At 38.8% G+C, this 24,256-nt stretch overlaps 2 protein-coding genes across 5 annotated transcripts; both read left to right on the top strand.

Annotated features, from left to right (window-relative positions):
• The first annotated feature begins 515 nt into the window (after positions 1–515).
• Positions 516–12,085, top strand: LOC149013339 (E3 ubiquitin-protein ligase At3g02290-like). Of its 4 annotated transcripts, XM_089159053.1 has the most exons (6): positions 737–921; positions 1,476–1,598; positions 1,688–1,833; positions 3,211–3,640; positions 3,840–3,949; positions 11,208–12,085. In XM_089159053.1, the coding sequence occupies exons 3-6, from the start codon at positions 1,714–1,716 to the stop codon at positions 11,232–11,234; spliced, it is 687 nt and encodes a 228-aa protein (XP_089015179.1). In that variant the 5' UTR covers positions 737–921; positions 1,476–1,598; positions 1,688–1,713; the 3' UTR covers positions 11,235–12,085. The 4 variants fall into 4 exon arrangements, with proteins under 4 accessions (XP_089015177.1, XP_089015179.1, XP_089015176.1 ...); XM_089159051.1 differs by lacking the exon at positions 737–921 and adding an exon at positions 516–723 and having other exon boundaries at positions 1,476–1,833; XM_089159050.1 differs by having other exon boundaries at positions 738–921; positions 1,476–1,833.
• An 868-nt stretch (positions 12,086–12,953) lies between these two features.
• On the top strand, positions 12,954–24,111 carry LOC149013338 (hexosyltransferase GAUT11-like). The gene is made up of 2 exons (XM_089158520.1): positions 12,954–13,554; positions 22,050–24,111. The coding sequence occupies exons 1-2, from the start codon at positions 13,402–13,404 to the stop codon at positions 23,502–23,504; spliced, it is 1,608 nt and encodes a 535-aa protein (XP_089014646.1). The 5' UTR covers positions 12,954–13,401; the 3' UTR covers positions 23,505–24,111.
• Positions 24,112–24,256: the final 145 nt, after the last annotated feature.

Here is a 24,256-nt window from a genome sequence, read left to right as displayed (position 1 = left end):
GGGGGGGGGGAGGAGGGGGAGGGGGGGGGGGGGGGGGGGGGGGGGGGGGGGGGGGGGGGGGGGGCGGGGGGGGGGGGGGTGGGGGGGGGTTGGGGGGGTGTGGGTTATATTTTTTTTTTTTTTTTTTTAAACCCCCCACCCACAAATTTTGTGGTTGGTCAAAAAAAAAAAAGGGGATATATTTTTTATCCCCCCAATGGTTTGGTTGTGTATTGGGGGGGGGGGTGGAAAAGAATCCCATGGGGGGGGGGGGATGAGTTTTTTTTGTTTTTTCCTTTTTGATAGAACAGCAAAATAATATCTCATACATAAAAAGATAACTTGATCAATTTTATTTGAGGGGAAAGAGAAACATAGTTATTACTGATTGAGACTTAAAATTTCCATTTCACTCAAGATAAAAGGAGAATTGCTAATTTTGATAGAATCCTAATATCAGAAAATAATGGAAATGCCAAAATGGTAATATATGATGATCATATGGGGATGGGTGAACCCTACGCCACAGGTAGAAAGAACGCTTTGCTGAAAAGCATATTCTTTCATTAAAGGTTTTCAGTCTTGATTAAGTTATAGTGTGTTTGCATTGACGTATTTGGTAGGATCTGGACAAGATAGCAAATTATTAATATATATATTTTTTTGGTAAGGATAGCAAATTATTAATTCGAAGCTGGTTAATGAGTATTATTATCTTCGAAGGGTTCGAACTTCGAATTGCTCGTAAGAACACTAGCTCTCTATTATTTATTATTTATTATTTTTTTCTGCTCAACTTGGTCAATTTTTAATTCGGCGCTCTCTTGGGTTTTTCTCTGCAAAAAAGTCCTACGTCGAACCTAGAACGAGGGTACTATTTGCATCACTAGGTGGTTTCTGGTGGGGGTGATAGGTCGTCTTTGACTCTCCTGGTAGTTGAAGGTTCGGAGAATCATTAAACCTGGAAATCTTTAAAAGATCTTCATTATCTTGTTGGATAAGGGGTTTTGGGTGTTGGGTAATGAATCTTGTTTTGATCGAGTTGTTCTTCCTGGTTTTTGTTTTGCCTGCATGTTTTATTTAATAAAGGGACTAAATTTCTGTTTGGTAGATCATTCCTACTGAATTGTTTCTTTTAGCTCCTGACTTTGGATTTCTGAGAAACCGAGGTAAAATTTTGCAGGATTATTTTGTTTGGTTAATTTGTGTTTGATATTTACATGGCTAAGTTGCAACTGGCATTGCAGAAAGTTCTTTTCTCAAAATTTATATACTGTAAATGTTTGTAGCAGGACTTTGCAAATTATAGTCGTTGATAGCTATTCCTTTTTGGCATAGATTTTTTTTCCCCAAGTTAACTGGAATTAGAAATTCTTAAATTGGTTATGTGGTTAGATTAGCTTGTTTCTTGCTAAATAATCGTTCCATTTGGTTTAGGGAGGATAAAATTTTCAGTTTCTGATTTTCAATCGTACTGGGTCTGTCTTACTTGCCAGGTAAAGAAAATATTGAATTCTTCTTCGTGTTCGGTGCAAAGAGTTACTGATCTCCTAGTGATCCTAGGCTGCTGTGAAGAGAGAGGGTTAGAAATTGAAGCTGCCATATATCTGAACCTAGAGGTCTCTCTTATTTTACTTTAACCTTAATCTTTTTTTGGCCAATGTCTTGAATTGTCGATGAGATTGGAAAACCACATTAAGAGCTTCAGGGTTGAGAAGAAATTGAAGCTGCATTATGGGTTCTGTTTGTTGCTGTTTGCAAGTTGAGGATTTTGAAGAATTTGTGAATCCTAGCAGATCAGTTTATAGAAACTGTATATGTTTCAGATGCTTTGTTCAGAATTTCGTAAATGCGGTATGTCTGGGACTTTTAGTTATCTATTTATTTATTGTTCTTTTTTTCCTCCTTTAAATTTCTGAACTCATTTTGGCCAATTATCCAACTTTAGCAAATGTGCTATTCTTCCACTATGCATGTGTATGTATTATGCTAATACTTTATGCATTTATGTGTTTCTGTGGCTGTGTAACGTTCTCAGCATTCTGGTCCTCATACAATGAACCCAGAGTAGTCAGTTTAATTGTCTGAGTATATTGTTGATTCTCTACATTTCCTTTCATGTTCATCCTTTCTAGGTCTTTAGGAATGGCTAATGATGCCTGAGAAATTTGGAGCTTCTTCATGGGGATGGGAGGCTCTAAATAGTGTTAAAAATGTTGAAGATGGGATACCCTATTGTCTTTTTTCTGGTTATACTGATGCATGATAGAAAGCCCATGTGATCAGTTGGAACCTGTTGTGAGATGGAGGGGGATGGAATGCTGGAAGAAGTGGTACTAGGTTTGATCATTGGATAAGAATTTTTGAAAAGGGAAAGAAGAGTATTGAGCAATTGGGTGGTAGTGTTAAAATTTTTCTTCATGCCCTCTCTTCCAACCCTGTTCCAAAAAAGTTCTGGTTTTGCAGAATGCGGAAACTTGGGTACTTGATGAGGGGTGACTCTCAAGCTGATGCGGAGCTAGTAAACTTCATATTTCTACAGTTGTAATAAAACTAACTGTGGAACAGGCAGATATGATGTACCTCCTCCCTTCTCCCCACCACCACCCCAAAAAAAAAATCGTCTTTTACTTGTTTTGGTGTATGGTCTTTCTTTTATTATTTTTGTTGTTGTTTGTGGGATTGAGGTGCAAGTGCATGGGGCTGGGGGAGGCAAGTCATCTTATTTAATGAATAAGTGAAAACTGGACATCCTATATCTGAAGCTTCAATTGAAATTATGATGGAAGCTGGGCCATGTGTGCAAGGGTGCCTGGTGTTATGTTTTCATTCTGCTACCAACGATTGTTGCATGTAAAACACAAATGATATCTCTGTGTTTTTCATGTGGGGTTTAAAGGCAATTCAGTGAGTTGGGGGGGAGGGGTGGTAGGAATGCTACAGAAAAGCAATTTATGTTCTTGCTTGAAGAAACTGGTATCTTGGTATGGAGTCTGGTGAACCTCCCAGAATTTACCACCTTCATTTTGTGCAATTTAGGTTTATCTGGCAGCTCTGATTAAAGCATTGCAGCATTTGTTGTGGGTGGTTGACCATCAAGTAATTTTAGTTTGTAATTGAAAATTATGACAAAGTTTGCTATTTGTTCCAAGTTAATTTGTTACTGGGTAGCTATGGTAGTCGAATTTCAGAGAGTTAAGTTTGACTTCTTGTTTTCCAACTTATTCACAGTATGCAGCGTTATTCAGCAGAGGGGAAGTGCATGCCATTCAATCATCGGTTCAGGGGGCAACTTCTTTGTCTTCAACACCTTCGATTGACAATTCTCTTCTTGATACGTACCGTTCTCCTCCAAGGCCTCTGCCTTGTGATGCCGATCCCAGACGCTTCCGATCACAGCGTGATGGGCTGGTCTCAAGACGTGAAAAGGGCTCAGGTCATTCACATGAGGAATCTGAGCCACTTAGAGCAAGTGACTCAGATGCAGATCAAGAAACTTTAACTGTGGGAGGAAAATGGAACGGAGCAGGCTGTGACGGAGGACCAAAAGAACGTCGTTCTGAGTCCTCACTGAAGCACTCATTGGCTAAAGTGATGGGTGGAGTTGGGTATGTTTATTCCTCAGCAGAAGAGGAAGATTTCTGCCCTACATGTCTAGAGGGTATGGTTTTTGAATTTAACTCTTATTATTATTATCATTATATTGTGGTGTACACTTTAAAGTTTGGTGCTCTTTTGGGTAAACAATTTAGAAAGATTAGAATGTCTTTGCATCTTTTGTACTCTTGATTTCGTATGGATGATAATGTAATATTATTACAGTCTGTTGATTCTTTGTTTCAATATATTTTTCTTCTCAGAATATACTCCAGAAAACCCCAAGATAATGACAAAATGCTCTCACCATTTCCACCTTGGTTGTATATATGAATGGATGGAGAGGAGTGACAGCTGTCCAGTCTGTGGAAAGGTAATGTGTTTCTTCATTATGTCTGCTGATAGGTTTTTATTCTGCAAAGCAATCCTTTAGTGATTGGTAGGCTAGCTTATCTTTTAGTGTGAGGCACATTCTTCTACCAAATCGTGATAAATTCATTTGTCCAAATAAGCCTAGGCTTTGCCATTATTGAAACATTAGTTATTTCATTGTGTGTGTGTTTCATCTGAGTATGGTGGAGAACAAGCTATAATGTATATTGTTCTAAAATACCTCTAATAGCAAATTGACAATGATATTCTTGATGCAACCGAGTTGAACATGGAGTTCCCCCCACCCCCACCCCTCCTTTTCAAGTAATGTTGGCACCCAAGATGTGATAGAATTACATTACTTCAAATTGGAGATGTATTGTTGGCTGCCAAGAGCTGTAGGTGCACAGTTCTGTTTCTTCCCCTTTCATCTCTCTCATTTCAGGTACAATCAATCCATAAAATGCCTCATACCCTCTGTTTCTTCTTGTTTTGTTTCTCTTTCCAGCACTTCTGTTCTTTCATTGTTGAAATCTCTTGCTTACTTTTCTGGTTTATTCTGTGGGCAATACTTCTTTGCTTTTAAAAAAAGGCTTACCAGGCTATCAAACTAAATGTGTATGCCCGGAGACTTCAGGCATTTTTTCACCACCTTAGGGTGATTCAAACCTGAGTTGCGTGTTCCTTGAGTCCTTTGTTGTGAGAAACATACCAACCAAGGGCTCGACTTTACTGCCAGGAAAAATGTCCGAATTTTTTTATTTCATTCTTCTTATTGATCCCATCTTCAGTGGTTACTACTTGCATTTAGAAGAGCTATGGAGTATGGACTGCAGTTGCTTGCCTAAAATTTGGGGTTGCAGCTATAACTTTTGACTGAGATCTGGTTGCTGGTTGCCAGAAGGTTGAAAGCAGCCTTGGCTTAACTACTAACCTGTATTCTCACTAATTAACATGGAACTCTTCTGTATATAAGCTGTAGTTCTGTTTATTCTCATACTTCCTGTAACTGTGTAACTTCCAGAACAGTCCATCATAGAATATTAACTTTTGAATGTATCCCATTTACGGTTTCCTAGAAAAAAAGGGTCATGCATTGTTTCTGAATGTGAGAAACTGCACCTCCTTTTTCAATAGGGACTGCGACATTTAAGGTAGAAGTTCTACAGTTTGATAGCAAAAAGGGTCTCAAGGATTTTCTCGACTGTTGACTAAAGACGACAAGTCCTTTACAGATGAAAAGGTGCTAGCTTATCTTCAGCAAGTTCATTGTTATGATTGTTTGTGGTGGGCCTGGGGGGATGATGTGCTACGCTCAAGGCTTATGAGATGACTTGGACATATCACAAATTGGGCCAGTAAAGCAAATATTGAATAAATTATCTGTTTGTTGTCATTTTGAGAAAATTCTTGTCCATAAGATGGTCAGCTTACTCCGATAAGGTAATAAAAGTGAAAATACCTACACTGGGGAATCCCATATATCGTCTCCATATGTAGCTTCAGAAGACAGATCAACAATTGGCACTAAGAAACATTAGTGGGCTGGACATTACTTGCCATCAAGGATTTCAGTCTAGTGGATGTGGCAGTTGCATATCTCAGATTGTTGAAGAGAAGTAAAGTTATTTGAAGGACATAGACAAGGATTTTCAACCTAATGTGTCCCCACCTGCTGTTGAGGAAGGATATTGAGCCCCATATAACTGACAAAAAGAACCAGTTCCAAGTTCCAAGGGTAACAAGTAGCTTACGAATATTGTTTGCCATGATTATGGTGAGGAAGATCACCTTGGAAACATGTCCTCTGAACATGGTTGAGAATTTGCTGAAGTGTATGGATAATAAGGGTGACATGGAGCTTTAGATAAATTACCTTTATGGTGGCCATGATAACGAGGTTGAAGCCAATTCAGCTTGCCTAACTTCTTTCTCCATGAACTAATTGAGAATCCTTTCCTTTTTTTATGGAAGGTATGTTACTGCATTATCAGCCATTAGCAACTGTTCAAATAGTTATTGACACAAGATTGGAAGTCAGACCCCTCCTTACTGCTGGATATTTAATTTGAACATGACCCCCTGTAAAATCTTATCAACCCCCTCCCCCTGATGTAACCAGCCCTAGCCAGCGCCCAACAGTGAGCAAGGGCCCAACCAAGAGGGCCGAATCCATCCCAAGGGTAGATTGGTCAATTTGTACCCTTGGATCGAGCATTGAAGGTGACCCAGTCTAGTTTAATTTAGTAATTATATTACCTATTTTGGGAGTCTTAGGAGTCAAGTAGTTTAATTTCTCTTTTGATTTCCAGTTTGATCTGAGTCCTAGAGTTGTTCTAAAATAGAAAAGAGTTATTTGCTTTCTGGAGTATTAGTATGAATTGTTTAGGTGAGTCCTAATTTGGCAAGTATTGTTTACTTAGGGGCCAAGTTACCCATTTGAGTTTAGTAGGGTTTGCAAGGCTATAAATAGCCCAAGTCTTTATGTAGTAGTCAGTTTTTTTATTGAATGAAAAAGAGTTTGAAAAAATTGACTTGTGGAAGTCGTGGGGTCCTTGAGGATACCTTACGGCTGGCTTGGTGCATTGTTTCTTCAATGTTCAAGACCCTCACTCACATGGTGGGAGATCTCGTGTTTTTTACATAGGTGAGATGAGATGGCGGTCGAGAGCAGAGAGTTGGGATATCTCGCTCAAGATCTCGCCATATCTCGCTATATCTCGCCATATCTCACCCTGAATCTTGCTGAAACTCTCAATTTTTGCCTTTTTTGTGGATTTTGGCTGGATTTTCACTTGCAACTACTCTTAGCATATCTACAACATCGAAGGAAGATCAGTCATTCACTTCTTTTCTTATGAACTAATGATTTAATGACTTATATAGAACATCTAATGGTTGTAAAATTTTATTATTCTATTCTTGAAAATTGAGATTGTGATACTCATATGGATGGAATTTAGATAATATTTAGGCTATTTGATGCATTTGATACACTTGCTCTTCATTTATATGCCTTAAAGGTTCTATATTACATGTTGTATAACCTTGCATTCCCTAATCCTACAACATTTCGGTTTCACACTATGGGTAGACTTAGAAATCACACATAGGGTTGTTTTCTGTCAAATCCAAGGCCACCAATGTGTTCAAAAGGCCTTAAATAGGCTAGATACCAAGTTTCAACCCAGTTGAGACCCTAAAACCCACTGAGATGGGTCACCGAGTTAACGCAAAAAAATTGTATATCTTGACCGAGATCTTCTACCATGCTCACTCACTGTTTCAGCATTCTACAAGAGGGTTCCTGCAATTCTTCAACTATTGTAAGTACTAAGCCCCTCCCCATAGATTCAGGTCTGAGAATTAACCCACCCCAACTGCAACCCACCCCTGCACCTTCCCCTTACTCTCCCCTACTTCCTTGGCCTCTCCATTAGAGCCCGCAAGCCTCCCCTCTCCTCCCAGCTTCTGCGCAAACAGCAGGGATAACCCAACTACAAACACCAGTCCCCCTTCCCCCCCAGACTTCAAAATAACACCAAGCCTTTAGCCCTTTCCAACCCCTTGACCCTTGACCCTAATCTGAAAATTTCCTGCAACTCTTCTTCTTCATAGAGAAGTTGCAGAAAATTGAAATTTCCAGAAATTTCCCAAACCTCCCAACTTCTGTCCATTCATTCCTAGATCAGACCTAGACGGTAGGAAACCCATAACAGCAACTTGAAACCACCAAACCAGCAACCCTAGATTTACTTCCAGCCCTACCCGAAACCCTAAAACCTTCTCCAAAGCCCTAAGCAGCTGCTGCAACCATTGTCAGGGATCCTGAAAGTGAACCCTAGACCTGGGTTTACATTACCCCCAAAGTAACACACACAAAGAAGTATTAACAATTAAAATTTGTGTTAGGTTTTGGGCATAGTATTGGATAAGAGCTGTTGCACTTGTATGTCTTAATCTACCTACTCATTGTGAGATGTCTTGCCTAGTCACCTCCTATTGAATTCTGATGTTCTATTAGGGCAACCTTGGCAATAAAATGTTGGTATACCTTATGATGGTGGATGGGACACCATCAAGCTGAAAGGAATTTTGAGTGCTTCTGATGTTATCTCATGCATTGTCGGTAATGGTTCAATGACAACAGTTTGTTCATCGAGGATGGATCACTATCTCCTCAGCATTCATAAAGTTGATGTTTGACCACATTCCCCGAAGTATATCTTTCCATCACCATAAGAACATCTTTGGTTTGTAACATTAATTGATTCAAGTCTTATTCTTGTAATGGCAGTGGCACTGATGTGTTACTGCTGGATTAACTGGGGTTATTTATGTAAATTCTTTAATTTATTCCTGCAATTCCATTATAGGTGACAGCATGGAGTCTGATTCAACTCTACTTTAGTGTTAGAGTTGACTTTAGAGTCAAATATACTATCAGTCTACGAGTTAGCTTCGTTTTTTTTTTCTTCTCTATTCTCACTTATTATTTTTCAATTTTATCTTACTATATTAGATAGTAACCCAAGATAAGATAGAATTAGGTCGATTAAAATTGGAGACTGTCATTTGCTGCCAAGACCTGTGGATGCACAGTTCTGTTTCGTTCCCATCTAGTTTCTCTCTCATTTCAAGTACAGATTATCCATACCTCATCTTCACTTATTCCCTCCTTTCCTGTCTTCTTGTTCTGTTTATCTTTCTAGCTTTATCGTCTTTTATTGCTGAAATCTCTTGCTCTTTTTTCTCTCCTGGTTAGTCTCTGCTGGAAAGTTGGGTGATATTCTTTGGCAGTGAAGAAGGTCTTACCGAACTATCAAACCAAGCTGGTTTACCTGGAAGCTCATTTATTATTTACTATTGTAGGGTGACTCAATACCCAGGTGCTAGTTCCTGAAGTCCTTTGTTAGATAACCCTAGCTTCAAGCCTTCAACCAAGGTTGGTCTTGGGTTTACCAAATAATTTCGTTGTCTTTTTATTTTTATTTTTATATTCTGCTGATTGATGTCATATTGGCTAATTATTAGTTGCATCCAAAAGTCCTATGGACCAATATTAGTTGTCTGAAATTTAAGATTAAACCTTAGTCTTTTGGATAAGATGTCTTGAATAATACAATCTTGATGTACTGTTAGTTGCTGCTTGTCAAAAGGTTGAGGTCAACCTTCCCATAACTACTAACCCATATTCTCATTAATTACACAGAACCCCTCTCTTTATAAAACTTATGCATGAGGCTCCTGCCACTGCATGGTAGAGGGAGTTATCTTGAGATATGCAGACATGCCCTTGTTTCTTGGAGAGGCTGTTTGCCAACTTGAATGCACAACCTCTACGGTGGGGCAACCTTACTCTTGTGCTGAGGTCCGCCCTCCATCTGTATATAAACTTCAGTTGAATTTAGTTGCATCTTTGAACGTCAAGAATAGTCCATAATCTTAGTATTTTGATTTTGGATATTTCGCTGTTATTTGTTCCTTATGAAATGAAAAGCGTACAGCATTCTTTCAGAATCTATGCTACTGTTATCCTACCTTATAATTGGATATCCTTCACTCTTATGGGCCCATAGCAACCTCTAATTATGGTCTGTGTTTGCATTAGTATGTATATTCATCTATGATCTTTGTATCTATGTATATTTCAGTTAGTGATCTTTAGTTAAAGCCATACATGTAGTGCTATGCTTTGACGACTTAAGTGTCATGTTTGGTCAATTAATTTTGGGTTAACCTTGTCCCAATCTGTATGAACATGATTTGGGTTTGGATTAAGCTTGTGGTAGTGCCTTTTTTGGACGAAAAATGAAAATGTACTAAACCCCGAAGGAGAAAAAAGGGGGAAAAAAGGGGACAGGCAGTTGGGCTGAATGAAGATCAGACTAGGACAAAGTGAAGAGTCCTAGGTTAGAACAATGAGCCTATTCTTTGGGATGTCCACTAAGGGTTTCGGAGACAACAGAGAAACCTTAGAGCGGACATCCTTGCAGATAGCCTTTGAAATCTAGTCAGAAGTTCTGGATTTGGTAGTCTATCTATGGAGATTGTGGTCCAACTTAATATGGGATATGCAGGCACCAAAGACCAATCTACTATGTCTGCTGTCGAGGAACCACAAAAAGCAGAGGAGAGCCATCTACACTCAGGGCCTAAATGTTGTAATGGGAGGAATGCAAGCATTTCTTTGTTTCTTTCTCCATGTAAATCTGAAAGTTCGTATTTACTTTTCCAAAGGCAATAATCCAGTTGGTGGAATTCATGTGAGAGATGCTTGCTGTGTGTGTGTGGTTTGAAGTCTGTTGTGTAAAGTTTTCAACTTGTAAGCATCTGCCGCACTACAGAAGCACCCATATCTAGTATTCTTCCTCACCTTTGGCCCTGTAATGGTAGGCTTGGCTAAGATCATTTTTTACAATTATATCTATAATGATCTGGTTATTCTTTTGTGGAAGACATGGAAAGTATTGAAGTATTAGTCGTGGTCTAGTTGTATATCCACAATATAGATCTGTACTCTTAAGAGGATGTGCATCAGCCGTTCCACATGGGCAACTGCAAATGAGTAATGATATTAGCATCATCGTTTGGATATCTTTTCTTTCCTCAGAATTGATTGAATTTGCAGTGGTTGGACACCTGGATATAAGCAGTAGTGGTGAATAAGTAGAGCTCCATAGAGTTTCATCCTGATCATTGTAGTTTTTTTTCTTGTCTGCTTGCCATCTCATTTTGAATTTAAAGCTTAACTGAGAAGAGATTCTAAGGGCCGTTTGGACATGAGTCAAATTTTGAAACTAGAGATTTCAATCTATGTTTCAATCTAGATTCAACGGATCTAAAAAATTAAGTTTGGTGTGGGGTGGACCTAAACTTTTGTCACAGATTTGTGGGCATGTAGCTTTTGAACCGTTCCCCCCATCTGATTCCGTTTGGTGGGAACCGTTTCTGTCGTCACCGCGTCGGTGTCTGGTTCTGTCGCATGTATGATGTGAATGAATGGAATGGCTAGTAACCTTGCATATGAGGAAATGATCTTGAAGTTTGATGTGGTTCTATCTATGTCCAAAGTTAGCAAGAATTGCTTATCTCAGAAAAGGTTTAGGGGGAAAATGAACAACGCATCATCTGGATCTCATCAGACAGCCTTCCTACCTTGACTGAATAAAGGAAAGGAGAAGAACACATACTTTGATTTGTCTAATTACTTTATTTGCTTTTATTCTGAATTATGTTTCAATTGTTTGCTTGTTTAGGTGATGGTCTTTGATGAAACTACTTGATCTTCCTTGGAAGCTTCTGATTTTAGAGGTGAAGCCCTGCAACACAGAACCGAGATCGGAAAAAGCAAAAAAGAAAAAAGAAAAAAGAAAAAGGAAAAAAAGAAAACATTTTGTAAAGTCATTGTGAATATCCCAGGTGAAAGAAGTCTTCATCAACGATGCGGATATTGAAGGTCCAAATCCATGTTGAGAGAGGGGTCCTCTATATCCACCGATTGTACATTCTTAAGTTGCATTTCTTATCCTTCCTGCTTTCTCTTTCTCAATTAGATTGATAACCTCTCTGGGTTTGGTTACTTTAAATTAGTTTTATTTACAGATGAATTTCATTTTATGTTCTGAGGAGAGAACTTATATAACACGATTGGGTATGTGGTTATTTCCTACATTGGCTTGTAATCTGGGTTATCAGAAAATCCTTTACAATATATAGAAAGAGTTTTTAGGATATTCGTGTTTTGTGATGAATCTTTGTTGATCTCTACGCGAGAACTCCTCTGATTTTTCTGTTGAGTACAACACTCTTTTCTTGTGGGGTTGGTGAGTCAGGAAGATGAATTTTCTTAATTGATGATGTCTCTTGAATCTTTGTATCTCCTAGACCGGAAAGCAAAGGCATCATCATCAACTTGAGATGAGGTACTTTTATAAAGGTGATGCTGTTCTTTTGGGATTCATCGTATCCCCAAAGATCACCTAATCAGGTCGTCAAAAAAATAAAGTTGAATCGACTACTGATTTCTCACTCAATTCCAAAGCTATATCATTACAGCAAAGGTTGGACATACAACCTACTCTGATTCTCCTAGCATAAATAGCACCATTTTTACATGCCTCCATCAGATTTTTAAAAGGTATTCATATTTTAACATTGATAAAGTGAATATTTCTTCCGTGTGTGTATATATATATATATATATATGGTGAAAAGGCGTGAGGATGGTACTATTGTCTACCCTTGAAGGGAGAAAGTTTCGACAAATACCTAGTAGGTTTGTGGAAGGCATTAACCAATGATGTAAGATGGGAGTAATGAAACAATCCATATCTACTTCCCACTTAGAGATCATAGGAAAAAACCTAAACCCTACATTAGCTAGTAATGTAAGACCCCTTAGTGGGGTTTAGATCCGTCCCCACAACAATCAAGTTCCTACTTAGGATAATCATTCACATGGGTGTAGTGAATAAGCTAACACAAGCATGTCCCCACCACACCTCTCTCCCCAAATTTGGATCTACTACCCTACCCTTGTGAGAGTAGAGTCACATATTTTGTAACTCTCACTTCGGAATTGTGAGACCCATGCCTAAGGTATGACGCCAGAAACGTTCTTTTAGAGTGTTATTAAACGCACCCTTTACTCCTTACTCTCAAGGGTGGCGCAACCAGACTCTCTAGTCTAAATTATAAAATATATTTTATTATTTATTTATTTTTTGTAAAGATGCTTGTATATATACTACCATCAAGAAAAGTCGAACCTATAACTTTCTTTAGATAGATGTGTAAATCATTTCCAACTAATACTCTTGGATGGTTAGAGGATCATTTTGTGGAGCAATAGCCAATAGGACTCAACCAGCGACATCCCACTGCCTGTCACATTTACACTGCCATTCTTGCTTTCTATTTTTCTTGGTTTTTTGTTCTTTGGCTTTTTTTTTTGTGGTAAGGATTGCCATTCTTATAGCACCGACGGTCAACTTAGAGAAAGGAATCTCCATTGCTTTCTTCTTGGGCTCCAAGAATGAATATGAAAGAATCTTCAATCCAAGTGGTAACCCGTCAGTATTAACTCCACGTGTAATACAAGTGGAAGTGGTTGACAAAACTGCCGGATACTCAATCTGTGATGCTTCCCTTTTTTTTATTGCCTAAACAAAATGGAGAGCACAACGTTTCATACAAACTGCGTTCACTAACCCGTAAAATAATATTCGGATCTGCTCACACTCTATTGCCTTCACAAGAACGTCGTTTATTCTCTTCTGGCAAAGAATTAATGATCTCAATTTTTGGTTATTGAACCTTTCTTTCCATTCCCTTTTCATGATTCTTTAGCTTTCTTACTGGGTTCATATAGAAATTTAGCAGAGAGGCTTGGATGGTGAGGAAAGCCAGTTCAGTGGTTTAGGCTTGAATCGTGGAAGGAACTTGCAAAGGATGAGGCGACGGGCCGCCGAGCATCGGCGCCCTGTCCGAAGGAATTCTGCTAATTGGATCTGGGGATTCGTTGTGTTGTTCTCCGTTGCAGCTTTGATTCTTTTTGTTCTGCATCATAATCAAGATGAGTTACCCGTCAAAAAGCCGATACAGGTAAGCCCCGAATAGTTTCTTTTTGTGATTTTGCATTGCTAGATTCATTTTCATTTGTATCTTGAAATTGGAGAACTTTTAATTTCACTAATTGAGTACTTCATGATGATGGGTTTTCCTCGTTGTAAAGGGTTGGTTGAAGTGTCTTCAAGATAATCTGATTCGAGCTTGTTAGAGATTTAGAGTTGTTTTATTATACTGTAATCATATTGTAACAGATGCAGTGTGTAATTCCTAATCCTATAGATATATGTTAATCTCATAAGTGAGATAACAGTTCATTCATCTCATTCTCTCTTTACTAATATGGAATCATGGGCGAGGTCGGTCCTGCTTCCTGCTGTGGTGGCCTCTGAATCTTCCATATCTTACATTCAATCTGCTGATGCAGTTACCTCTCTTTCCTTTTCAAATGTTCATCATTATATTTCGATGAAGCTCTCTGCTTCTAATTACTTAGTCTCGCAGTCACAGTTCATTCCTCTATTGCGAGTTACAGGCCTAATGGGATATGTTAATGGTTCTAATCTCTGCCCCTCTCCGTTCTTAGATTCTTCTTCCTCTCCTCCGGCCGAGCCTGGCCTATTTTGCGTGGCAGGATCAGGACCAAATTTTACTTAGTTGGATTTTGTCCTTTCCTCCCTAACAGAAGCTGTACACTCTAAGGTAGTTGGCCTTCAGACTTCTTTTGAAGTCTGGAATGCTATTTCGTCAACCCATGCTTCGAATTCTCAAGCTAGGGTGATGCAGTTGCGGATGCAGCTTCATGAACTCATAAAGGCCCCGACTCCATGGCTGATTATCTGCTTCATATCAATAAGATCGCAGATGTCTTTGCCTTAGCATCTCAACCAGTTTCTAATTCCAATCTTGTTCTTTTATTCTTGGAGGTCTCGGATCTGATTATCAATCATTTGTTACATCAGTCACTACTTGAGTAACTCTTATTTGGTTACCAGATCCTCATGGTCTGCTGTTGTGCGAAGAAATAAGAACAGTTTCTGCACTTCAAGATTTAACCAACATCACTGCTCAGGTGGCTTAGACCTCTTTCTTGTCTGAATCCTCTAAACCGATCATTATAAAACCATAGTTTACAGATGTGATTTTTGATGGAGGGGTCCTTTGTTTTTCAAAGATGTTATCTTCTTCTTCTCTGGCATCCTTCTCTTTGTCTTGGTGGCCGGCATCTCTTGTGCAGCTTGTTGTTTCAAATGGTGTACATGGTCCTTCAACTACTAATGGGTCCTCTAATCACATGCCTAATAATGGGTCAATTACTAATGGATTGGCTTCTGTTGATGTTACTTAATACTAAAGGACCCACTCCTGTTAATGGACTTAATGATGTTATTGAACTTACTGATGTTAATGGGCTTAATGAAGTTAATGTTCTTCAACTAACTCGAGATTCTAATCTTATTGGGCCATTAAATGATGTTTTACAAACTACTGGGCCTTCAGATGGTTCTAGTCCAGCTTCTGCATTACATCATGATGATGCTAGCTGTGCACCAACGGTTGGACCTATTTGTGCATCTACGGTTGACCGTGACTTAAGTAAACCAGTGCTTAATGGGCCTTCTATGCATGGGCTTGACGTTTCAACCAGTGTTTTACCCTCTGACTCACGTCCTACTGTATCCACTTTGGCCCCTTTACGGACTTATTCTATGGTGACACATCCCCAAGATAGAACTTGTATCCCACATACACCTAAGAGTTATTTTACTACTGAATACCCTTTACCTGTTGCTCTTGTTGCTTCTGGGCCAAGTAATTTGGAGCCATCTGTTATACCAAACCTTTTAAGCATGGGGGGTTTGGCCACAAGCCATGGACAATGAATTCAATTACTTGCTACTAATACTTGGGTTCTAAGTCCTCCACCATTGGATCACCATGTCATGCGTGCAAATGGATATTGCGTATCAAGAGACGTTCTAATGGTACCATAGAACGTCATAAAGCTAGGTTGTAGCAAGGGAACACTCAAGAGTATGGTTTGGATTATCATAAGATGTTTTGTCCTGAAACCAACCACTATTTGCATTCTCCTTGCTATGATTGTCTGTCTCTTCTCATTGGCTGATTTGACAACTTGATGCCAACAATGCTTTTATTCATGGCAATTCAACTGAGGGTGTATATGCAACAACCTCCGGGGTACAGTGATACCGACTTTCCTTCACATGTTTGCAAACTTTAGAGGTCCTTATATTGACTTAAACAGGCCTCTAGGTTGTGGTTTCATTGCTTAAGCTCTTTCTAGCTTTGGCTTTATGGACTCCAAGACAGATTCTTCACTTTTTTGTCATCATAGTTCTAGTGGTCCTTCTATATATTTTGGTTTACGTGGATGATATCTTGATCATGTGGTTATATGTTTGTGGTTTGTTGGATTTTGCTGGTTTAGCAGATACCAAGCCCATCTCAACTCCCATGGACCTCTCTTTACACTTGTCTAGTGCATCAAGGACAGCTCTATTAGATCCATTTCTTTATGAGAGTTTGGTTGGGGCTTTACAATATCTTACCTTAATTTGCCCTGATTTCTCTTTTTCAGTGAACAAGCTTTGTTAGTTTCCTACTGAAGAGCACTGGGTAGCCTTGAAAAAGTTGTTATGGTATCTCAAGGGCACTATTCTTTATGGCCCACATCTCATTTCCTTACTTGCTCTCTTTTGGCCTATATAGATGCTAATTGTGCTGGATGTTTAGATGATAGGAAATCTCGTGCACAATCAACTGTTGCTAGATTGAGTGCTGAGAGTGAGTATAGATCACTTGCTTTATCATAACAGAGCTTGCATGGATAGTCTCTTCTCTCTGAATTAGGTATTACTCAGGCTTCCTCTCCTACTTACTCTGGTGTGATAATGTTGGAGCCATGTACTTATCTGCCAATCTGGTGTTACATGCTTGAACTAAGCAAATCGAGGTAGATTTAGAGAGATCTTTTGATTCGTTATATATCTACTACGGATCAACTGGCCAACATACTTACCAAGACTTTGTCCATGTCTTGGTTTCATCTTCTTCAATCCAAAATCAAGTTCCTTGAAGGGCCCTTGACTTTGGGGGAGGGTGTTAGGGATTAGAGTTATTTCATTATATTGTAACCATATTGGAACGGCTCTAATATGTAACTCCTAATCCTATAAATATATGTTAATCTCTTAAGTGAGTTAACAATTCATTCATCTCATTCTCTCTTTTCTAATGAAGCTAATGTTGGTTCCTCAAAAAGCTTTGATTTTTTTTTTATGTCATAAGTATGCCTATTATCCTTGCTTTAGTGTTTGATTGATGCTGTACTGTGTCTTGCTATCAATATTTTTAAGATCAATGTTGCAACACAAATTCTGCTAATTTTATTCGATGAGCTCATTTGGACTGATGTCGTAGATTTCAATTCTTCCAACTGGTTTCCTTTTAGGATACAGGATTTTTGCTTTAGTTGTGGGCTGCTCAAAGATGACACTTAAATTTTGGTAATTTCTTTTTGGTACAAATTTTTTGGTAATTTCTGATGTCAATCTACACCTAGATAATGTGCAATTTGCCTGTTGGCAAAATGAATTCAGAAAAGATGAAATTGAGAGAAAAGAGCTAAATGGAATCTTGCCCTCCAATAAGCTTAATCTGAGGTCGTACTTTGGTACAATACTTAGACTTTGCATGTCTGTTCTCACCATTTCTCCTATGGTCATTTTAAGCCCGCACCTTGTTCTTTTAGTTCTAGGAATCAGAATCATATCACTTCTCCTTACTTGGGCATCCTTAGGCATCCAGTGAATATGCACTTTCACTTAAAATGACTCTGAGCTTGTCAATGATTGGGAAAACCCCCAACTTAGCTCTAGTACAATAATTCCATACATTATCTTTCCTAGCATTTCCACACATCCATCTTAGAGTCCTGTTCTACTAATAGCTTTTCAATATGACATTTCTTTATTTCCCAGCATTTTGCCCATAAATCATGGCTAGTCATATGGCAGTTCTATAGAGATTTCTTTTAAGCTTTAAAGGAATATATCAGTTGCAGAGCACTCCAGATGCATCTCTCCACTTGATCCTTCTCATTTTAAATTTTCTGGAACCATCATCCTTGATTTGCCACTTCTTTTTTACCCCAGATATCCAAAATAATCACTTTGCAGTTTCTCTCTTTCATTCATTCACACCATGTTGGGATCTAATAGCCTTCTTCAAAAAATGAAACTGTCATTACAGTTAAACCCAAACCTTTCTCTCTCTATTTGTGTCATTTAGGCTAGTCTCAATGCCCCTGCACCCATTGAAAATGGCTTCACTGGTGGTATGTGATCTGGAGTTCTATTTGGAGAATGGAGCCTCACTCTAAACGTTAGATGGTTTTGTTGGATGGACTACATTAAAAATAGTTAGGTTGCGTTTGTTTGCAAAAGTGGGGTGGAAAAAAAAAACATGTGGGCCCTATGTGTAGTGGTTGAGGGAGAAGGAAAGTTAAAGAAGGGATTTTGTGGAAAAGTGTTGATTGTGGGTCCCATATTTTACTTTTCCACAAAGTCCCACACATTTTGTGGGGTATTGAAAAGGCTTGGGGTGGGAAAGTTGGGTTGCCACCTCACCATAACTTTCCCACCCCAAGCAACCAAACAATGTACACTTTCAGGATTTAAAGGAAAAGTAGGGAAAAATAAAACTTGTCTCTAACTTTCCCACCCCAAGCAACCAAACAATGTACACTTTTAGGATTTAAAGGAAAAGTAGGAAAAATTTGCTTCTTTCAAGAATTTTTCCACCCTTTTTCCCCACCCCACCTTTATTCCAGCAAACAAACACAGCCTTAGTGATGTTAACTAAAAGAATGTGAAGGTGTTTTGCTTTTGATTTCCAACAACAACAAAAATAAGCCTTGTTCCAACTAAATGGGGTCGGCTACATGGATTTTTGCCTTCCAATAAGTTTTGTTTGAGGTCATGCAAGATACAAGGCCTAAGCTATGCATATCATTTTTCACCACTTCTTTTAAGGTTATCTTAGGTCTACCCCTAGCTCTTCTAGTCCCTTCAATTTGGATTATATCATTTCTCCGTACAGGGGTATTTATAGGCCTCCGTTGAACGTGGCCGTGCCACCTCAAACAACTTTCTCGAAGCTTATCACTTATGGGAGCAATTCCCAAACCAATTCTAACATGATCATTCCTTATCTTATCCTTCCTAGTTTTGCCACTTATCCATCTTAGTATCCTCATTTCTGCTACATTGAGTTTATCTATATGATTCTTTTTAATAGCCCAACATTTTGCAACTTACATCATAGTTGATTGAACAACAGTCCAATAAAATTTTTCTTTAAGCATTAATGAAGTATGCTGATTACACAAGACCTCGGATGCACCTCTCCACTTCATCCACCCTATTTTAATTATTTGGGAAACATCATCCTTTATATCACCTCTTTTATTTATGATTGAACCTAGGTACCTAAAACAATCACTCTGAGGAATCTCCTTATCGTTAAGTATCGCCACCTCATCGTCTGCCCGATCATGACTAAAGTTACTAACTAGATTTTTTGTCTTCGTTCTACTTAGTTTAAAGCCTCTTGATTCCAAAGCTGCTCTCCATGATTCTAATTTGGTATTAATCCCCACTTGAGTCTCATCAATCAACACAATATCATCAGCAAAAAGCATACACCAAGAGACCTCATCTTGAATGTCTTTGGTTAATGATTTCCAAATTAAAGAAATATTCTCAGTTGGATAATGAATTCTCTATATTTTTCCCACTCACAAAGACCTTTTATTTTGTAGGCTGTAGTGCGTGGATGTGATTTTAGAATATCAATAGCTTCTCTACCTTCTACACCTGTAGGATGGTATGAATAGATAATGAGGGACACCCTAAATTGTTTTGAACACTGAAAATGATTATTAGCTTAGCAAATGGTAGAACAAGTAAAACCTTTTTTCCAAATCTGCTTTAACTCGGTGTGATTGAGGTGACTCAAGATTTGACCATCTACCTTTTATGCCCTTGTAGAAAGTTACATGGGTGATGTGTTTTGGCACAGAGACTATATGGGTGACAGGTATTTGCAAAAGGTAAGGCTGGCAACTGGGCATAATAACCGGTCTTCTTTGGATGGAAGGATTTGAACCTTCAGGTGGTGGGAGCGGGACCTGATACCAACCGCTTGGCCATGCCCGACTTCAATTCTGTGTCAAATAGAATAAATAAATAAATAAAATAAAATAAAGGTTCATTAATTAAGCTAGAAAACCAAGAAACCCCACTTCTGTTATTATTGTTCCCACAAGTCACGAAGGGGGACGAGGCAGGAACAATAGGGATCTGCTGAAGAAGAACCTTACTTTCCTTTGTTTCAAAGAAAAGGAGAATCTGGACATGCACCAAAGCTAAGAATAATAAGTAGAAAATATAACCTAGAAAAAGAAAACCACACCACAATTATCGTACAAGCTCCCTTTTTGGCTAGATAGTGTTTTTTATTATGTTTTTGGTGGGTTTGGGGAAGGTATTTTCTGAATAGCTGTATGGTATGAAGAAGAATGTTGGGTAACTGAAGCTGAAATGGAAGTCAGTGGACAAATTCATGGTGATTTAAGAGCAGCTCCAATAGTTGATAAGTTGAAGGAGACATGTTGTGGTAGTAGCATGGGAATTTGGCATGTGCAAGGATTTCATTGAGTGCTGTGCTTAGTAGGATTGATATCATGCTGATTAGTGGAATTAGAAGACCGAGGCTTTGAGAAATGACCTGAGACAAATGCTTTAAACAGAGTTTAATGGCAAAATAGAAGCCTGTAGCTGACTCTATTTAGTTAGGGAAAAGCTTAGTTGAGTTGATAAGTGATGAGTGGGTCTTAGAGGAGGTTTTCCTCAGTCTATTTATATTCATAGATATCTGAAAATTGTCGGGAGAGGTGGCTATTTTATTTTCCAGTTGTCAATAGAAATCAACTTAGAGAATCAAAAATTAAAAAAAGTATGGGAAAGATGATGGTAAGTGCCTTCATGATTATGCTAATACTGCTTTTGGCATGCCATACTCTTAGACCAACTTGTTTTATTATGCCATTTTTTTTCTTCTTTTTCTCTTTTAGTATTTCTGGGAGCTGTGCTATTGTTATTAGCTTGTTGCTGTAACAAAATCTGTTTCAGAGAACCAGTATTTCGTGATTTAAGAGAAAGAAAAGAAAGAGGAGAAGAGAGTGGTTCGATGGGAGAAGTTAATCTAAGTGGCCGATTACTTAGGCATAAGTATAACTCATGCCAGCTTGAAATGTTATGGAGAAGTATATTCCTAAACATATTTTTAGTAACATATCAGTAATTTGACTAGTGGACTAACAGGAGTAGAAATCAGCTCCCGTATCATAGCATCTCAAACAAAATGATAATCAACTTCTATATGCTTGGTTCTCTCATGAGAAATAGGATTACTAGAAACATGAACAGCAGCTTGTTGTCATGTATCATGTTAGTAGGTTGTTGGTTAAAATTAAGCTCCTTGACAAGGACTTCAGCTGTGTCAACTGTCAACTCAGCTGCAGTATGAACCATGTCTTTTTCTTTTGCGCTAGACCTAGCCATTGTAGGTTATTTCTTGTTCCTCCAAGGGACTAAAGTAAAATAATCATATAGCCCATTCAGCTCCAGCCTGGTCAGTATTAGAATCATTCACAGTATCCTTGCAACTGTGAGGCATAAAAATGTGACCTTTTCTAGTAGCACCCTTAAAAATAACTCTCCCGGTTAGCCTGTTTAGACTTTATATGAATTGAATAATTATAGCAAATATAAAGAATATGTTGGATCAAGTAATAGTGGACAAATAAGATTACCAACTAGGCTCTTGGGGATTGCTTAAGTCTATAACTGGCTTTTGTGGAGCTTACATACTGTCGCCGCACTGTTCTGGAAGTTTTATGGCTTAAGTATTTTACTTGAAAAGGGCAAACCTGGTGCGAAGGCTACTGCACATGCAGTGCCCAAGGGGCCGATTTCTTATGCAGCTTTATCCCCGCAATTTATGTTGCGAGACTGTCTCGATGCCTTGACCTCATGCTAGAATTGTGATCCTCCAACCATTGCGCCGAGGCTCGTGCTTCATAATTACATTACTTGTAACCTTTCTTTAAGAAGTTACTTATACCATACTCTTTATTGTGACATATCAAGCCTACAATCAAAACTGAATTTTGTCTCTTGCACCAAGAAGAATGTGTGGAAAAAGCTGTGGACCACATGTTTTAGATCCTGAACATTTTCGGGGTATTTTGATTTGTAATTTATTATTTTTTCATATGGAATAAATGGGTTGAGTATGATTCCTTTTTAGTAAAGAATACAAATCCATTTGAGTACCGCAGTGGCAGAAGCCTCATGCACTGGTGACATCCATTTTCTTTATTAATTTCTAGAAAACAATCTATTTTGTACTATCACTAACACTTGGCCTTGCCACTTCCTTAGGAGAAGAATGAAGAGTTAGAGCTTGATCGACATGAGAACTTAAATTTTACTGAAGAAATGTTAAGTGTTAAGTCATTTGCGAGGCAATTAGGTGAACAAATGATACTTGCCAAGGCTTATGTGGTTCTTGCAAAAGAACACAATAACTTGCATCTTGCCTGGCAGCTCAGCTCAGAAATAAGGCGTTCTCAGCTCCTGCTCTCACATGCTGCCATGAGAGGGAAACCCATCACAATGGAAGAAGCTGAACCAGTAGTTAAAGCCTTGTCTTCACTAATCCACAAGGCACAAGATGCACATTATGATGTTGCTACCACAATAATGACAATGAAGTCCCACATCCAAGCCCTTGAAGGTCGTGACAATGCTGCTACAGTGCAGAGCACAGTTTTTGGGCAAATTGCTGCAGAGTCTCTACCTAAGAGCATCCACTGTCTGCATGTCAAACTTATGACTGATTGGCTTGAAAATTCTGCTCTACGGAAACTTGCAGATGAGAAGAGTAACTCTCCTCGGCTCATGGATAACAACCTCTACCACTTTTGCATATTCTCTGATAATGTGCTGGCTACCTCCGTGGTGGTTAACTCCACTGTCTCTAATGCTGACCATCCTAAGCAGCTTGTATTCCACATTGTCACAGATACGATAACCTATGGAGCAATGCAGGCATGGTTCCTTGGTAACAACTTCAAAGGCTGTACCATTGAAGTACAGAACATTGAAGAGCTCTCTTGGCTCAATGCTTCTTACTCTCCAGTTCTGAGGCAACTCCAGGATACAGAGGCTAGGGCTTACTTCTTAAGTGATCCTCAAGATTCAAAAGTGGAAGTGAAGTTCTGGAATCCTAAATTTGTATCCTTGTTGAATCACCTTCGCTTTTACATCCCAGAAATATATCCCTCACTGGAGAAGGTGGTTTTTCTGGATGACGATGTTGTTGTCCAGAAGGATCTGACTGCACTTTTCTCCTTGGATTTGCATGGGAATGTGAATGGAGCAGTGGAGACTTGCCTTGAGGCATTTCATCGATTTTACAAGTACCTCAATTTCTCCAATCCTACCATTAGCTCAAAATTTGACCCTGAGGCCTGCGGATGGGCATTTGGGATGAATGTTTTTGACCTAATTGCATGGAAGAAAGCAAATGTGACTGCCAGGTATCATTACTGGCAAGAACAGAATGCTGACCGGACTCTCTGGAATCTGGGAACCCTTCCCCCAGGCCTTTTGACATTTTATGGCTTGACTGAACCACTTGATCGGAGATGGCATGTGTTAGGATTGGGTTATGACTTGAACATTGACAGTCGTCTAATTGACAGTGCAGCAGTTATTCACTTCAATGGGAACATGAAGCCATGGCTAAAGTTGGCCTATGGCAGGTACAGATCTCTATGGATACGGTATGTAAATCATACACAGCCATTTCTCCAAGATTGTTTCCCAGGTTGAAGTTGACTAGGCTTCTCTTTTGCATCACCTTGATCTAATCTTCAGTAAAAGCTGCTACCTTTACCATGCTCAGCCCGTCAGATTGTTGTAGAGTCTGAAACGAATTCTAGCGCTTTTAGAAGCATTTTCTTCTCATTTTTCACAGGGAAACAAAAGTCTTTTTCCTGGAATTGATGTTTGCCTGGGCCACCAGTTTACATGCATCTTAACTACCTCGGGGGTAGCTGTTACATATAATTTGAATGAAAGACGGAGCTTCATGCTTAGTCCCGAGAATTCGGACTCTTGACTTCATACTTGGAAACACAAAGAATTTTATTACATTAGAGGAGTTGAAGGCCTTAGATCTTGTATTGGGGAGGATCCCTTTTTTGTGATGGGTTTCAAGGTTTAATTTACTCTGTAGAAAATTTTGTAATAATCCCCTTGGTTGGATAGATAACAGTTTGTGTATCAAACGTTATGAAGGGAAAAGAAAAAGAAAAAGAAAAAGAAATTTTTTGGTCCGATCCTGAGTTTTATTTAAATGCAGATTCAGTACCACAATTTTCTTTTCTCACCCCAAGGTTCCAGAATCTTAGAAAAAAAGAATACTTACAACATTAGTTGCTTTGAGTGGACTATGATTGAATCCAAACACTGGAGCCGCGCCACTGAAGTTTCCTTATACTCTGAGAGCACAGCCCCAAAAGTATTTGAGTGGAGAAGGCTTCTAATGTTGGGAAAATTACATGATTGGCTACATTTAGGTT

The sequence above is a fragment of the Hakea prostrata genome, chromosome 6 (assembly GCF_041222555.1).
Source record: "Hakea prostrata isolate BN-2017 chromosome 6, UWA_Hpros_2, whole genome shotgun sequence".
Taxonomy (NCBI): Eukaryota; Viridiplantae; Streptophyta; class Magnoliopsida; order Proteales; family Proteaceae; genus Hakea; species Hakea prostrata.
Note: the sequence above shows the minus strand (reverse complement) of the source record. Positions and strands in the feature narration are given on the sequence as shown.

Coding starts and splice junctions, on each gene's coding strand:
- LOC149013339 (XM_089159051.1), top strand. CDS start 1,714: ATGGGTTCTGTTTGTTGCTGTTTGCAAGTTGAGGATTTTGAAGAATTT. Junction 1,834..3,210: donor TTCAGAATTTCGTAAATGCG/GTATGTCTGGGA, acceptor ACTTATTCACAG/TATGCAGCGTTATTCAGCAG. Junction 3,950..11,207: donor GCTGTCCAGTCTGTGGAAAG/GTAATGTGTTTC, acceptor TTGCTTGTTTAG/GTGATGGTCTTTGATGAAAC.
- LOC149013338 (XM_089158520.1), top strand. CDS start 13,402: ATGAGGCGACGGGCCGCCGAGCATCGGCGCCCTGTCCGAAGGAATTCT. Junction 13,555..22,049: donor CCGTCAAAAAGCCGATACAG/GTAAGCCCCGAA, acceptor CCACTTCCTTAG/GAGAAGAATGAAGAGTTAGA.